General features: G+C 35.6%; 1 protein-coding gene across 1 annotated transcript in view; it reads left to right on the forward strand.

Annotated features, from left to right (window-relative positions):
- PRDM5 (PR/SET domain 5) overlaps positions 1–18,067 on the forward strand; it is an 84,000-nt gene that overhangs the window by 16,543 nt on the left and 49,390 nt on the right. The window contains exons 3-7 of the mRNA XM_065736834.1: positions 330–452; positions 11,883–12,066; positions 12,863–13,037; positions 14,220–14,312; positions 14,574–14,695. Of these exons, the coding sequence (XP_065592906.1) occupies positions 330–452; positions 11,883–12,066; positions 12,863–13,037; positions 14,220–14,312; positions 14,574–14,695 (697 nt within the window). The remainder of the gene's footprint in view (positions 1–329; positions 453–11,882; positions 12,067–12,862; positions 13,038–14,219; positions 14,313–14,573; positions 14,696–18,067) is intronic.

An 18,067-nucleotide genomic window follows, 5' to 3' on the forward strand; every position in this document is an offset into this window, starting at 1 on the left:
CGTGCACTGATTTTTGGCTAGATACTCTATGACCAGATCCTCCTCAACCGATGGACAGTCTTCCTTTCCCTAAACTCTCTTTCTTACCTCTGTGGTCTGAGATTCCTAGGAGCTAGGCTCAGCATTAAAACCTGAAACAAAGAAGGCATTCAGAATCTCTTGTATGAAGAAAAATTCTATTTGGTGACAAAGAAGTATAAAGAGGAATACCCATTCTATGCGAGATTCCATTGCTAAATACCAGCATGCCTTAATGTTTTATACATTTGTGTGTTTGGTAAATATGCTTGATGCTAAGTTTTAATTTTCTTTATTTTGAAATGTTTCAGGTTCGTGGCAGTAAAGGTGAAGTCCTTTATATCCTGGATGCAAGCAACCCACGCCATTCTAATTGGCTGCGTTTTGTCCATGAAGCTCCATCACAGGAACAAAAGAATCTGGCTGCAATCCAGGTAGATTTGGTGCATTCCTACCATTTGCTTCCTGTTACTAACTCAATCTCCTGTTTGATCTGTATCTAATGCAGAAAAAAGATCTGAGAAACATAGCTTTTCTTTTCTTAGCTTTCTTTTTAGAAGTGAACACTTGTGCTTAAATATGGTGCCATAAATAAAAGATTTAAAGACTGAAGGAGTTGTTAGTTAAAATCTGATATTCTTTGTAAGATTTATATTAATCTACTGAAATGGAATTGCATTGAGTAACAGTGTCATTTAGAAAAAGTCATTTCCAGAGTTCATTCACTTCTGTAACAACAGCCTAATGTTCTCACTATAGCCTTACTTAGTCCAGTTAAGCTTTTGCCTGAATACAGTTGTTTTTTCTCATGATGGAAATTAGAAACCTAACTGTGTGGCTCTATACTTGACTAAATCAACATTAGTGTTTCAGAGATCTGCTTGTGTTTTGTGCTGAACTCAGGTGCTCAGGTGCTTACATTATTCCAGTAGAAAACAGAGAATTCAAGGATCTAATTATCCGATAGGATGATCGTGCAGTGCTTGAGGATAAGTTAATAAAAGAAGATCATTTTCTTTTTCTAGTCTTGGCAGCAGATCTGAATTTATCCAGCTTATTTTTTTTCATTTTTATATTTGTTATTTGCAGCATTCTGTCGTAATGAGCTCCATTGTATAATTACACGTTATGTGAAACAGGCTTATGTTTTTCTTTTAGCAACTTTTTAATTTCACATGATTCCTCTTTATCCTTGTATGGCAGTGAATTGTCACTTTGTTAGTTATTCTGTGCCATCCCTGATTTTTAGAACACTATTATATTCTTTCCCTTTTATTTGACAGCTCTTCTCTTAAGCTGAAGAATCTTAGTCTGTTTAATCTCTGAATTTTTGAATGCATTCTGTGACTTTACAGAATGATAACAAAGGCAGCCATATTTTTCTAGTCACAGCTATTGTCCTTTTAGAGATGATGAAGTAAACAAGCTCTAAGATTATTTCTTTTACTCAGCTTAGTAACATAATTACTGATAATAGACATAAGCAAAAATTACTACACTGTGTTCTATTTTTCTGTCTCAAGACGTATACCTGCCAAAAGGTTGTTTCAAGTTAAAACAAACTGTACACTAATGTAATCAAAATCTGCATATTATAATCATTATATCATATACTTGGGTTGGAAGGTACCTCAGAGACCATCTAATTCCAACCTTCTTACTGTGGATCGGATTCCTACTGCCTGAGTGAGACTCTCCGGGGCCCCATCTAATCTGGTCTTGAATGCCTCCAGAGATAGGGATCCAAAGCTTCTCTGGGCAACCTGTTCTAATGCCTCCCCACTATCCAAGTAAAGAATATTCCCCTAACATCTAATCTAAATCTTCCTTCTTTTAGTTTAAAAACATTCTTGTTCTGTCACTGTCTGTGTGTATAAAAATCAGTAGAAAGGAGAAACATTAGGAAAATAGGATAAATGTTAATCAGCATTTCTTAAAATTATAATTCTGCTTTTTCATCTTGAAATTATTTTTTCTACGATTTTAAGATCCTTGAGAAAAGAATTAAAAAGAAGTTTATTTTGATACCAATCAAAAATATTTTAAATACTTTTATTTGCTGAGAATACAAATATTATTTCAAATGAAGTAGAAAAGAAAAATGTTTACTTTAATAAAAAAAATTGAAAAAAAGATTAGTTAGGCTCCAACATGCAGTTTTGTGGAAAGTGCACTGATGACACTCAGTACTGGCAACTTCAATTTTTGTGCTGAAGACCTGAATCCTCTCTAAATCTCATATTCTCTAGAGGGACTGTTTGCTTATTTGGTTTTTAAGCAATCACTGTCCAGTGAGATTACTGCTGTCAGTTCCTCTTATAGTCTTCGTATGTCCCCCCTCTTTTTGTTTCAGTGGTGACCGTTTCTATGATTTCCATTCTGCTGTTCTACTGCATCTCTTCTGCCTAGCATTTATTCCTTTTTTACAGTACTTGAATGCTACTATTAGAAGTGGTATCACGTTGGGAAATTTGATTTGTTATCTGCCTGCCTTCACTTGATTTGTACCTCCTACTTTACAGAGCTCTAGTTTTACCGAATGCCAGTCTGAGGTTTACATCTGTAGCTTGTTCTGATGGTGAATTTGTGCAAGTGAAAATTAGAGGATGATCTCTCTAGAAACTGGAGATATAGCTACTGCTGTCTTCCAGTTCAATTTGTTTATCTCCAAGTAAAAATCTTCACCTTTCTTTGGCATTCCATTGCTAGCCGAAGATGTCTGCAATTTTGCCGTTACTGTTGTTTCTTTGGACCTTGATACTGTTCCTCTTTTAGTTCTCTATGGACAGCTTTATGATCAGTTTATGCTTTGGGTCTGTACTCCTATCATCTTTGGATCAGACATCTTTATGTCTTTATGTCCAGGCTTTAGTTTAGACTTGAGTAATGTTAAGGGTGTTCACTATTCACCCATTCAGCAAAAACTCTTGTCAGTATTGACAAGATGATTTTCCATGATGTTTGTGGCTAGTCAGTGGTTAATTTAGTATGATCACTGCCTGTTAAATTAGTTCTGTATGTTTTTCCTTCTGTCTTGATCCTTCTGTTATAGCAAGGCTTTTAACATGAAGATTTCTGGCAAGATTTGTTGTCCTACTTACAATACTAAATATGAAAGATCCTCATACATTATTATCACTGCTAGGTATTAGTCAAATATAATCAGTGAATAGACAGTGTGATGCAAATTACAGTGTTGGAAAATGTGAGGTAAGCTTCACAAGAGGGAGCAGTGTGAACAATTAATGTTTGTTATTACATTTAAAATAAAACACTCAGGAAACCAACATGAATTTCTGAACAAAAGTCTTAATAGAATGTCGCATCCAGTGTTTTTATTAATGAAAATGGTTATTAAAGAAAGGGAAATAAACTGTTATACTGAATTGCATAATGTATTATCTTGTGCTTTTTTCATGTCTTTTTAAAGAATCATACTAGAATCACAAGATGATTTAAAAGGAAAAAAAATGCATCAACATTATTTAAGTTCTGTAAACTCTTCCACAGAAGGATGTGTGAAAAAGTGGAAGGAAAAATTAGAATAAATATCAGCATGTATCAAGTGATGAAAAGTATCAGGAATACTAATTTATGAACACAAACAAAAATTTACTGAGTAATCACTTATTTTTTTTAAGTGCTATCGATAACCAACTGTCAAAACTTGTGTGTTTGTGAGTAACCTTGAAATTACGTGTGTGTATGTATACATATGTATTTAATTACATGTAGGCACATGTAGGTACTGCTTATGTTAAGCAAAGCTAAAGATGCACATATTTCCTTTCAGGGTTTGGTTTCACTTTAGCAGATGGAGGTGCAAATCCCAAAGTGCTGCTGTTCCTCTAGGAAGAAAAAAACCCACATATCCATCAGTAGTTAATTCTGTAATCTTTGTGTATTTGTCTTTATTTATAGGCAGTAGTACTTTGCTTTATGAAATTTATGGACAACATGTGAGTGGAAAATTTCCAGTATTCTTTACTCTGAATTGTGGGTTGCCTCCTTGCCACAAGGGCAACAAAATGATGTTTTACAAAGAGGGAAGGATTGTTAATAAGCTTCATTATAAACATGTTGAGAATTTGCATTGCTGAACAAATACCCAGATAATTAAAAGATTAAAAGAATTCAAAATACAGATTACTACATAAAAGAAAAATCATTATTTAAAATTATACTTTTATGCTTTATACAATAAAGTAGAATATGTCTGCATAGTTATAGAAAACCGATTTTCTAACTTAGAAAGGAAAATAGAATAGTTAGAGATGGTTAAAGAGTTTGTGCTCTCAGTGGCACATTATAGTTACCCTTGAGAAATGTAAAACTTCAAGACACTTTTATTTAGTGAAGAATTTTTATGAGTTTGGTTGGAATTTTTAAAGAAGTGTTTGACTTCTCTTTTTTAGTTCTGCTTACTTTTTAGGGCGAATCTTTAGTAGTGAAACTCACAAATCAACAAGGATTACTTAAAATGATTGACCATTTATGATACTAACCTATAAAATGAGAAAATAAAGCTTGTGTGCTTCACAGTTGCCCTTTTAAAATTTCCTAGGAGACTTTGTATGAACTAACAAATATATGAATGGAAGCTAAGTGAGTCCTATTTTATTCCCTCCTTTGTTGATTTTCACTAATTCTCTTTCCCACTAGTTTTCCTTAGTAGTCTCTAAACTCTCGAACAGGACCTTTTAGGTCTGCTGTGAAAACATGAAGTTTTACTCCAGTAGTGAAAACATTATAACGTTATATTCAGAATGAAGCTATCTGTTTGCTGCTTAGTGCTTGGTATTCAGTTTAAAGGAAGAAGTGGATGCATATGCCTCTGTATACAAACAAGGTAAATCGCACTCTGTTCACTGGAAAATGATTAATTCATCATAGGTTAATAGTATACAGTGATTAAGTTAATTTAATTAAAATTACAGCCTTGTACAAAATGCTTACTCTGTGGTAAAAAGGCATGGGAATTACTTTACGTAAGGGTGCTTTTTTTTTTCTTCAGTAATGCAGTACTTTAAGTAAAACATAGTAAAGTGTTCTGGAGAGAGCTTCAGGTTGTCATCAGGGGTGCATGTTCATCTCTGAGTTCTAGAACAGCTCAGTGGTGGAGCATTGATGTTTTAAGTGTCCTTTGACTTGGAACATCCAGCATGTATCATTAACAGCTCTTTTGTCTATGGTGCCAATATGTTGCTGCTAGAAAAGAGAGAGGCTGGAGGGCAACATCATATGCACGAGATTATTTTTCTGAGCATTTTGTAGTTGAATTGCTGCAGGGCTCTCTAACTTATTTCAAGTATTAATTGAATGAATTAATCCCTTATTATATTTAAAGTAGCTTCAGAATTGCAACTTCTGCATTAATGAAAACTGTACTAATTGTTACCTTTTTTACCATAGGTTAGTCCTATCTATTTACTTATAAATACGACATCTGATATGTAGCAAAAAAATACATTGTAATTGTCACAATCTAAGGGAAATGGCTTCTACGAAAAATTCTGCAGGTTTTTTTTTTCCAGGTTTTAGAGTGATTTAAAGTATTACATCTTCAGCATTCTTTTATGCAGAATGCATACGCTTATCTATTTTTTGGATGTATTTTTATTAAACATTGTGATGGAGATTACCTTGCAAAAAAGATCCTGTTGTTAACATGAAAACTGTTTTACAAACAACATTGCAGCCAGACAGAATTTTTTCAAATATTTCATTAATAAGCAGGCACTGAGTTGTTCTGATATAGCTCGGAAAATCATGAGTGAGAGTAATAATTAGCAAAAGCTAATGTGAAGGAGGATATCTACTGTGAACGGGTAGAGTTTAAAGTTGTATTTCAGGAGTCTTAACAGGACTATTAGTATATGAGAGGCAACACTATAGAAGGTGCAGGAAGACTGATCTAAAAGGCAAGAGTGAGGGAAGAAACAGGGAAAGCAAAAACAAATTGTGTTATGCTGCTTAGTAAGAGTACGTATTGCTGAACAGTTTTGTGAATACCTGAATTTTACTGACAGGTTCAGCACTACAAAGGAGAAAGGAGAGATTAATTTTGTAAGCAGTTTAAGAACGAAAGTGAACGTAGTTCATTTTGTATACTTGGAGGGGAGAATTCAAAAATATATTAATTCTTGAATTCTTCTGTAGGAAAGAGGAGAAATTTTAATTTCAGGATGGTACACATTTAACTGTGTTTGAGTATACAGTAGTGCTGTTGAGTTAGTCTTTTACTGAAGAGAGGTGATTCTTTTCATGTTCTAGGCACTGATATTGTGAGGCCACACTTTGTGTAGTCTGTCCATTTTAGAGCTTTTCAGCACAAAGGATATGAAGATGCTGGAGAGAGCCTGGTGAAGGGCTACACAGATGGTGAAGGGGTTGAAATGCCTCTCCTGTGAGGAAAGACAGGGAGAGCTGGGACTGTTTAGGCTGGAGAAGAATAGACTCAGGGAGGGTCTTGTGTGCTAGTACTTGAAGGTAGGGTGAAAAAAAGGCACAACCAGACTCTTTTTAGTGGTGCCCTGTGGCAGTGTGCACAAACTGGAATACAGGAAGTTCCCTGTGACCATCACCCTTTTGTCCAGAGAGATTGGGCATTCTCCCTTCTCTCTTGGAGGTCCTCAAAAGGAGCCTGGATATGGTCCTGGGCAAGCAGCTTTAGATGTCCCTCCTTGAGGTTGGACCAGGTGACTCTGGAGGTCCTTTGGTTCTGTGATTCTGTATAACTAGACTTTTTTTTATTTATTTTATTTTTATTGATGCCTTGTGTGTTTCACAGAGCCCTGAAAGAGGAGGAAATTGTAGCATCTCTGTTTAGGTTCCCATAGGTTCATTAACCTCTGCTAGTACTGGTAGAGCGTTATACTGGGCATGTATGGAGTACATGCCATTGAAGTGCCAAGTTCAGAAGGCAGGGGGAAGAAAATATGCTTTACTTTTTGCAAAAAACGCTTTAGCAAGAAGAAGAATCAGAAGTTTTAGTGCTTCTGATAGAGCCATTAGAATTGTGATCTTTCTGGAATTCGGTTTTTGTACTCCTATCTTCTTCAAGGATTTTCTGAGAGAAATTGTACCATTGGGTAGAAGATACAGTTATGGTATCATATTAAACTGGCAGCAAGGTGTCCCTAAATGAATGTCGTATTTGAAAAATGTCAACGCAGAAGCGACATGAGGAATGGACGGTAGCTGTAATGAATTCTGTAAAAAGTGTCCTGTCTTCTTGTCAGACGGTTTCTCCGGCTTGACTGTATGAACTTTCAATTCCTGGACATAGATTTCATCTTCAGTCTTCTTGCATGATGCTGATTTAAGTATGGTAGAAACTGAAACTTCAATAAGTGACTTTTGGCTTCAACATTAATATCCAAAGCCAAGTTCTACAATTGTTTTTTGTTTATTTTATTTAATTATTTTAATATTTCATTCATTTTTTCTTTTTTTAATTTCGCCAGCTGTGAAAATGATAGTGCATGGGGTTAAAATAAAAGAGAAATGAAAAATACTTTGTTTTTAAGCTGGAAGATTGGAGAATACAAATCGAATTGAAATGTACACTAAAGAGTAGGAGAAGCCCTTTTTTCACAGGAAAAAATATCAGTCATCTGTCAGTTGTTAGTTGCCAGTGTATGCATTCAAATTTCTGAAGACTTTAACTGCGAGATTATGGTATGTAGTACTATCATTTCAGTAAAAAATATTATTCTGCAGATGAAAGGCTAAAAACAATGGCTTCTAATTCAATGCAAGACAATAACTGTAAGCAAAAATTAAAGAAAAAAAGGTTTATCATAATACAGAATGTTCAATTGGGAAGGTACTCTAACCTTACTAGAAGCTATAACTTAACTCCAGTATGGGATAAGAATACAGGTGAAATATAGTTGTCATACTGTTTCAATCTACTGTTCTTTTCAGTTTCAGGTTGAGGTCTCAAAGACTGTCTACCTTAACAAGTTATAGACCAAGAACAGCAGATAAAGCTGAGGTTCCTATGTTTCCTTCGTTTTTGATTCAAGTGCTGTACTACAGATTAGATGTTGTCTGGGCTTCTGGGCTAAACATTCCACTCCCCATTTTTGAAGAGAAGTCTGTCTGGGATCTATTAGCTTCCTGTCTGATGAGAGCCATAACCATGCTTCATGATCAGGAATAGATTATGTGGGATAGGGATATGTGCTTTGAACAGTTGAGCATTTGCTAATATATGAACTATTGTGAAAGCAGAAAAACTTCCTCTGGTCTTTTTGTCATCCATTTTCCCTTCCTTGCTTGGGAGGGGAAAACCTTGGTCCCCAGCAGCAAGGCTCTTGTTTCAGAGAGGTACTTTCAGAGGTACCTGATCCACTCTTTCTCCTGGGAAGGTACTGTTATCTGTTGTGCTTTTCTAGTACCTCATGTCCTTATTGACCTTTCCTGTGAGGCTTTGTCTTCCTCTGCTACCCTCCCCAAGAAATCGCCCCCACTCATTTCCCGCCTTGAAGTTTCTTCCCTCACAGATCTTGCCTGTTGCAAGTGTGAAGCCTTGAACCTGCTGAAGGAAGAGAGCGTGTGTTTTTTTTATTATTATTTTTTTATGTTTTGGAGAGCTACCAAAGGAGAACTGGCATAACAAGTAGGCTGAAGAGCTTCCTTGCTGCCAGGAAATTGGATACGGAGGAGAGCCAACTCCAACTAACACTGCTTTAAGGGCAGTGATTGTAGTCACTGTGTTTTCAGCTTTGAGAAAGTGATCATATATACAGACTTGAAGTGGGTCCATGTGAACCAAATGAGATTCACCTAGACCAAATGCAAAGTTGCAGCAGTTGCAGGTATGTGTGACTGAGAGAAGAATTCATTGAAAGAAACTCTATGGACTTTGGGGTTCTGGTGGAAAAAACCTAAACATGAGCCAGGAGTGTGTGCTTGCAGCCGCAAAGGCCCATTCTATCCTGGGCTGCATCAACAGAGGGTGGTGGCAGCAGGAAGAGGCAGAGGATTGTCCTCATCTGCTCTGCCCTCATGAGGTCTCCCTCATCTGGAGTACTGCATTCAGATCTGGGGCCCACAGCACAAGAAAGATGTAGAGTTATTGGAGAGAGTACAGAGGAGGGCTGTGAAAATGATCAGAGGGATGGAGCACCTCTGTTATGAAGAAAGGTTAAGGGAGCAGAGCTTGGAGAAAAGGCTTCAAGGAGACCTCACTGCAGCCTTCCAGTACTTGAGGATAAGCAAGAGGGAGACTGACTTGTTATGTAAGCAGATAGTGATACTACAAGACAGAATTGCTTTAAACTAAAAGATGGGAGTTTTAGGTTAACTGTTAGAGAGAAATTCTTCTCTCAGAGTAGAGATGCACTGGAATATGTTACCCAGAAGAGAAGGTGTAGATGCTCCATCCCTGGAAGTGTTCAAAGCCAGTTTGGATGGAGCCCTGGGCAACCTGATCTACTGTTTGATCTAGTAGTTGACAACCCTGCCCAAGGGCCCTTACAGCTCAAGCCAGTCTATGATTCTATGATACAACTGTCTTACACTTTTTGGATGAAACAGTATGGTGGACTGTCACTGCTTGTTCGTCCATGTTTTCTGCCAGTTTCCCCTAATGGAAAGCACACATTCTTAGTAAAATGGAGGGCTATTAAATTTTTCTGAAATAGTTTTTACTCCTTTCACCATGTCTGTGTGAATGAAGATAAATATACTTCATGTTGGTGCTGCCTGTGTGGAGGGAGAGATTTAAATTCCTTTGTGGTTTCTATAGAACTCTCATTGCAGCCTGAGGAGCTACTACAGTGGGGATATGTCTATTAATTAGCACTCCAAATACCTGACAATTAGCACAGATTGAAAAGCCAAACAAATTAGCCTTGGAGGAAGAATGAGCTTGAGCTCTGTTTTAGTTTGTGTTAGTACCAAAGCTGATTTCTTTTCAGTGAGAAAGCAACCAAAATCACTCAAGCATTGAGAGTCCTTAGCACTTTTTCATTATATTTTTCAATTGACCAGAAGTACACAAATAGGTCAGAACCAGGATGCCTTTTGATATGCTATAAAACATGTCCCAGATGTATGCTGGAGAAGTAGAGAGATAATGAGGATGCAACAGTACTGATAAGTACTTGATTGCTGGAATTCATACACTTGGTGTAGATTAACAATAAATTCTTAGTTCCGGTTGCTGTACTCCTCAGTTTACTTTGTGATGCAAAGTGTGTCATCTGTGATGTAATTAAATAAGCACTATTTGCTTCTTTAATTCATAAGTTTTAGGGCACTATTTTTGCCTGTGATACATGTCTAAATTTTTTATTTTTAATTTTTGACAAGTTAATAATTGATGTAAGTGATGGTATGTATGTATTATTAAAAAGTTATTTATAAGATTGTCTTGATTTCTAATAAGATTGGCCTGAACAGTGATGGCTTATCCCCAGGGTTTTATCCTGAATGGTGGATGAGTGTAGAAAGAACTTTTCCCTTTCCTCACATCAGAGTTGCAGGAGATTATTTGAGTTTAGACTGTAGTAAATTTAAGTATTCTGAAGCTCTTGACAGAGTCATGAGAAGCAGCCTCTCTTAGATGTACAAATAAGTTAGTGACATGCTGTTAGACATATGGACTGCACAATACATCTTGAAAAAAACCGTATGATTTGTTCTGATTTGAAATGCTGTTGGTGAGATGAGAAAAAAAGTGGGGAATCCTGAAAGACAGCAGCACCTACAAGTTCATTGAAATAAATAGGTTTCATTGCTGTGTGACAACAACATCTGTAATATTTAACAGAACTTCTAAATAAGAGGAATCCTACAGCACTGTTGACAGTTTATATTAATCTTAATATATTATGAGAATTAAAAAACATTATCTTGTCCTTGAGTTGAGAGGCTTGTTACAAAATCTATGGCTAAATGTACATTAAAGAAACTGCAATTAACTTTCCTGGATGTAAATCAAATAAACTTTAAGATTTATGATACTATTTGGATATCTTAATTTGGTGCTTTGGGTAACACCCAATGCAGTTGGTTCATATATACCAAACAAAGCAACTCTATAAATCAACTTATGAATACAGATGTTTTTGTTAATGCTTCTATCTCAATCTACCTTGGTAACTTTAATTAAACATTGTCAAAGAATGAAGATGTTAGGTCCTGTATCAATTTGAAAGCGTATTTGCTTATTTAAAAGATTATTTTGTACCTTATTATGATGTAGTTTGTTCTTTCATGAGGAATGGGATGGATCCTTGGCCTTCTGTAATTTAAGCTAGCAGAGGGTTTTGGTGAAGTGGTTTAAAATACATTCATTTAATAGATGTGCTTGCTAAACTGATAGTGAGGATAACTGACAAGGGTTGAAGACCTGTTTATGAAGCAAGCTGGAAATCTTGGAAAAAACAGTAAAAAACAGTAGGTAAACATGTTCCTGAAAGTTGGATTCTAACTCATGTAGCTAATAGAAGTCCAAGCTGAAGCCTATTTGTTATTCAAATTGAATTATTTTTCTAATGTTTGGATTTTTCATTTTCAAACTCTGAACTTCTTAATAGAAAGAGTGTGGCAAGAGAGGGCAGCTTCAAGATTGAAAGAAGCATGGCATTGCTTGGTCTAGGCTACAGTGCAAATTGAAAAAGCTTCCTAGGGTAAGACAGAATATATTTCTGGAACACAAAGGCACCCTACCCATGTAGCCATGCTGGGAAAGAAATCCTAGGTGGGAGTTCCATCTTTGTGCCTTCTGGGGTATGGAGCCAGTCCTGTCATAGTTCAAGGCAATTATTATTTGAGGGTCCCAGACTTGACTTGAAATTTTACTTCTTATAAAGTAATTATTTATTGCTTCTACTTATGTTTTGCCACAGGAAGGGGAAAATATTTTCTATCTTGCTGTGGATGATATTGAAACAGACACAGAACTTCTGATTGGTTACTTGGACAGTGACATGGAAGAAGAGGAGGAGGATGAGGAGGAAGTAACTGTTATTCAAGAAGATGAAGACAGTGGCAATAATAAAGAAGTGCAACCAGCTGGTGAAAAAATTGCAGGTGAGCAATATGTGAAAAATATTGTGAGATAAAAATAGGATCATAGGATCACTGAATGATTTGGGTTGGATGATCTTTAAAGATCACCTAGTACCACTCCCCTTCTTCCCTCCTGCACCATGAGCAAGGAGAGCCTTTCACAAGATCAGATTGCTCAAAGTCCTGTCCAGCCTGGCCTTGAACACTTCCAAAAATGGGGCATCCACATCTTCTGTTGTCTTTCAGTATAAAGCCATTACTTCTTGCCCTGTCACCTACATGCCCTTCTAAAAATCTGTGTTTCTCAGAAACCCCTGGTAAGTACTGATAGACTACAATATGGTCGCTCCAGAGCTTTCTCTTCTCCAGGTCCTAGCTCTTTCAGCCTTTTTTCATAGGAGAGGTGCTCCAGCCCCCTGATAATTTTTGTCTACAGAGATGGTAGTCTCTGCCACTCCAAGCTTTGCATAGCCTGCATAACAAAAGGAGAATTAACTGACATTGGATCTGCATTTTTACTACGAAGAAGTCTTTAAACAACTGCTGAAGTAAATAAGGTTGCACAGGTAAACCCATGGTCAAAATCTTTACTGTTGTCACATGCCTTAAGCAGGAAAGAGCACAATTTACTTAAAGTATTCTCATTAAATGCCTATGCTTTTTTTTCTGGCATTTTGTGTGCATCATCCATTAAAAGACAAAGTCTCTTGTGAATTTAATGATGTTGTTGTGCATAATCAGTTTCTACAAGAGAGTATGTCTTAACATAACCAAAATATTCTTGAAAGTATTACTGTTTTCTCTTCCAATCATTCAGATCCCCTCACTTGTAAGGAAGGCCATGCATGCCCAAACTGTGAGTCCAGTTTTGCAAGCCAAGAGATTCTAGCTGAACATCTTCAGACATTGCACCAAAAACCCAGTGAGGAAAAGGAATTTAAGTGCCGAAACTGTGGAAAGAAGTTCCCTGTTAAACAAGCTCTACAAAGACAGTGAGTAGAAACAAGAATGGTTTTCACAGATCCTTTTCATTCTATTATTTATTTCTCTTGGCTTCGTCACAACCTAGGCTTTAATTTTCTGTCTCTGTCTCTGTATCCTCACTCTTCTAGCAAATTCTTAATTTTTAGTTTCCTGTATTCATTGGAGACTTCAATTTGAATAATAAAATGTCACTAATTCTTAATATTTTCAAATCATACAGTGTAAGCCCGATTAAAGCTTCTGATTGCTGCAAAGCCCTTGATGTCCATCTCAAGGCGGTTATTTATTAGTTTAGGAGATGAATTTTAACTGGAATTGTCATCACTGAATTAGAATGAGATTTAGAAAAAATAAAATAAATCCTAAAAGGAAATAGAAAAGAAAACCCATACTTCATTTTGAATTAATTAAATATTTGGATGACAAAAAAAAAAAAAGGAAGAAGAAACATAGAAGATAGAAGATTTAAGAGTGCATCTTGTTATTTTATCCTTGGTAGAGTAAAAATGCAGTTTTGTCACTAAAGTCATGTGTCTTACATTATTCTTTTACACAAAAGTAATACCATTTTATTCTTTTCTTGTTTATGTATATATATTTGCTTGCAACTAAATAGATACTATTATACATTTAATTATATGTAGTACAATAGATTTCCAAGTATCTTGTTATAAGTAGTACATTTAATCTAACTTTCATGTCAGAAAGAGACTCATAATGCATTGTGTATCGCAAGACTCCTTTTGTAATAAATTTATTTTTCTCATGTCTGAATAACAATAATGTTTCTTAAACTGGCAGTTCTTCACAAGCTCTATATTCTTTCATGGAAATAAATTACAAAAAAAACATAGTAGAGAAATATTTGATAGAGATAATTGAATATATTTTTATTGAACATAGATATGTTTCTTGTAGTCCGAAGTGGGAATTATATTTGTGTAGTTTAGCTGGTTAAGTAAATCTTTACATTATGCGGAGTAAAATGAATCAGGACACAGCAGTAGGACCACAACTCTTGCTTTTATGAATTTTATTAGTCCCGCTAATTTCTGGGACACCTCACATGTTGCACTGGTTATTCACATACTTATATGTTTGTAGTTTGATCTGTTGCTACTGCAATTCTGTGTAAGTTGTAAAATGGTGCCCTTATTTATTTATTTTTTTAATTTTTTATTTTTATTTAGTGTACTTCAGTGCACAGAGAATGTCAATCCAGGAGACTCTTCAAGAAGTTTTCAGTGCTCTGTTTGCAATACTTCCTTCAGCTCAGAATCGAGGTTTTGTGTCCGAGTTACTGGACTGCTGTCATACCATTGCTGGCCTTCCTTTGCATGCTAGCTTTCAAGCTTGTTAGTGTATGTGAATCCTAACAATGAAAGAAGTCAAATGCTTTCATACTTATTTGCTGTAAGTAATGCATGAAGTGGCCTTGGAACCCTGCAGTGCAGCATGTTTAAAGCTCAGAATACTTACTATATGTCTGATTTCTGCATATACTGCTTCATGTGTTGTTTTTATTTGCTGGTTATCCCATATAGTTATGAACAGCACAAGGAAGCATGCAGAGGGGATGCCAGATTCATATGCAAGGCAGATAGCTGCGGGAAGAGGTTCAAGAGTAAGGATGCCCTGAAAAAACATAAGGAAAATGTTCATAGTGGTAAGAGAGAATTTAATGTTTCTTTGGGAGAAAAAGTAAAAACCAAAAAAGTTCTAACGTGTTGCTAGCCTTACATGTGCAAATCCAAGTCAGCGTTATCTTTGGTTTCTTTTTTAAGGATTCATTTGTATCAAAAAGAAAATTAAGTAGAAACTAATAGCAAGGATAAGCATTCCTCCTCCCATAGGGAGAAATTGCTGTATGCTAGATGAATCATTAGTTTGCTGCAGGAAATGTAATGGGAATCTGGGTAAGTTTGAACTAGACAAATAACAGATAAACAAAACATTTCAATAGTAAGGAAAATCAAAATCACTGGTACAAATGGCTACAGGAAGTTGTGATTTCTTGATATTTTTGGTATTTTCAGGACACAATGGGGGATGTCTTTCTGGAAGACAATCTTTACAAATGGTTAGACTTGATGAGGATATTGCAGGAAATTCTATAGGCTCTGTTGTGCAGGAAGCCAAATAAGACAATCTGCTAGTCCCTCTAGGCCCTAGCTGTTTTATAACTGTGCACTGTGAATCAATAGTTTTCAATCAAACTTCAGTCTGTTTTCATGAAAGGGCAAAATGTTTCTCTCAGGGTCCACAATGCAGATCTCAGCTGTCATTCTGCTCTCTCTGCATGTCCCCTCTCAATGTCACTGGCAGATCAGTATGTGTGGGGACAGTCGAATAACACAGTGCAAAGAAAACAGTCTGTACTTGATGAGAACACTGAGGTGCTCTTTGAGATTTTCATTATATGAAATCTCTTCTGCCAAACTTACAACGAGCAGAAACCCTTCCATAACAATTTTCATAGTTTATCTACTTTTTATTATTATTATTTGTTGTTGTCAGTAAGTTTTTTTTCAGCTGTGAGTATTGTTCAGGCTCAACTCTGTTTAGTTATATACAGGTATACAGATCCCACAGTTATTCTCTTGTATGATCGCTCCAGGCATGACTGAGGTTAGGCACCTGGAGGATATTTTAGTTCTACCTATACAGTGAACAGAGCTTTTATTCTACCACTTGGGAGTCACAGAAATCACAACTGGTGTCAGTACAGGAGGGAAAATAGCCTGCTATTGTTGAGGGACATTTCTAATATTCCTTCATGCTATTGCAAAACCTGGAGGCAAGGGAGAGTAGAAAAGACTGCTGCATTATGCAAATGTTCATTATGCAAAGCTATGAACAAAGACATAGATATTCATTATCACCATTCTTTTCTCAATGTTCTTGTAAGTTAAGGTATTAAGTTCCTGTATTTATATGTGTATCAGCATATGTCAATACTTAAATTTTAGAATAGCAAATATAGATCCGAGATGAAGTACTTATGTCTTACTGTGAATTGTTGAACAGATTGACATGATATATTGTAGTGAGATACTTGCCTTGTATTATGCTTTCACAGTCTGCTCACTACACATGGGCAGCTTTGCTCGTGATTATTTCTCTTTCCCTCCTCTGATCCACTGTGGTAGTATGACCTGAGCTGGGCATACTGAGTTTACATTCAGTCTTTGAAATCCTAGACGTTCTTCAAGTCCACTATTAGATTTTTCATTTCTTTGTAAAAAAATTGTTGGAAATAAAATTCTTTATTTGGAAATAACTGTGGGCAATAAAGTAGTCTAGAAATGAATAACATTCTATCCAAATTCCTCCATTATCAGCAGACTGTGATATATCAAGATGAAATATGTAACCTTTATTTTCTAGTTTAGCTGCTTTAGTTTTAATCTTATCAATCATCAACAGAACGGAAGCAATGAAGACTGAGACACGTTTTGCTGGTCTCAGAGGACTAAGAAATGCTAGTGTTTCTAGTTACAGCCCCCATGGGACATCTGAGATTAGAAGTCATTTCAACATGTTTTAGCAAAATGTTATTTATATATTTGCATTGAATTTTTAAAAAGTAGCTTTATTTCAACAACATAAATAATAGATGTCTTGTTATCAGTGTCATTTGAAAGTTTGATCATTTGCATGAGATGTTACTTTTCCTGAAGTAGTATGAAATGCTCTTTCTGGACTTGCAGCATTTACATTCATGCACACATCAGTGGATGGAAAAAATACCAGTTAGGAAGATATGTTATGGTTTCAGTTAGACAGAAGACCTTGTTTTTACCTCTCATGTTAGTAAACCAAAGGACTAATTTATCTGCTTGTATTGTGTGCCAACCCAGGAAGAGCAGTTCTTTTATTCAGAGGCAATTCCTGCTGTCCTGGGTGATTTATCCTGTGTCAGTTTCTGGAAAAATATGTAATTTCCTTTTGATTGCATTTATGCGTGGAAATTAGTTGCATAGACTGCTCTGCAGCCACATATTGCAGTGTTCTTGCCTCATTTTACTTAATACACAAAAATTTTGAGTGCCTCATATGCCTTCTTGAAGCATCTTTAGGAGAGGGCTCTCATAACCACTTTAGTCTGTTTTGTTTGTATTTAGGCTTTAGTGTGTAGTCTAGAGAAGTACATGTGATCTTAATAGAGATGTTTTTAGTGCTAAAATAGATGGGGATAGAGATTATCATTAAGATTATTTATTAAAATTTATTATTTTGGAAGGGAAGGCAAAAGTAAGGCCAAGCTTAATGTTTTCTTTCTGAAAATTCCTCCTGAGAAATAAAGTGAAAAAGCAAGTAATCAGAATCAATATCATATTAATTCTTTAGGACAGCGAGATTAGGAAAGATACACAATGCTAAGAGTCTGACAAGTAGAGCTGGAAGCCATCAGTGATTTTGATTAGGATACAGTTCCTCTGTGCTTGAATAAATAGTGCTTGCCTTTTTTTAGTTCTGAGTCTATTCTTTTTAGTGTGCAATGCATTTTGAACATTTTTCATATAAGCTATGAAATATCTTGTATGGACATACAATTATAAACAAATAATAAGGTTTGTGATGTCTTTGCTTTCTAATAAAATAATTTTATATGTTACTAATATAAATTTTAAATTATAGGGAAACCCAATTAAATGCTCTGACAGTTTTTAAAGCAACTGTGAAAAAGGGAGGAAAATATATTTGGTAGCTGACCACTTGTAGTTTGATCTGTGATTTATATTATAAACTCTATTTGAATTCATAATGTAGTACTAATTCAGATTTCCTATAATGTTCAGTTTAAGACCATTGATCTATGTTACTTTATTCAGTAGAAATCTTAATACTTTTTGAATAAAGAAAATTGGGAAATAGTTGTTTGGGATTTTTTAATTATTATTATTACCTTTTTTTATTTATTTTTGTTGTTGCACTACTCCTTTCAGAAACATTTCTATTGAAATTATATGCAGCTCTTGAAGATATTAGTTATTTTGGCTTCTGGAAGGATGCAGCTGTTCAGTTGTAAAGTGAA

Source organism: Cyrtonyx montezumae, unplaced genomic scaffold (assembly GCF_038088225.1).
Source record: "Cyrtonyx montezumae isolate F1298 unplaced genomic scaffold, pur_monq_1.0 scaffold_2, whole genome shotgun sequence".
NCBI classification, from domain to species: domain Eukaryota; kingdom Metazoa; phylum Chordata; class Aves; order Galliformes; family Odontophoridae; genus Cyrtonyx; species Cyrtonyx montezumae.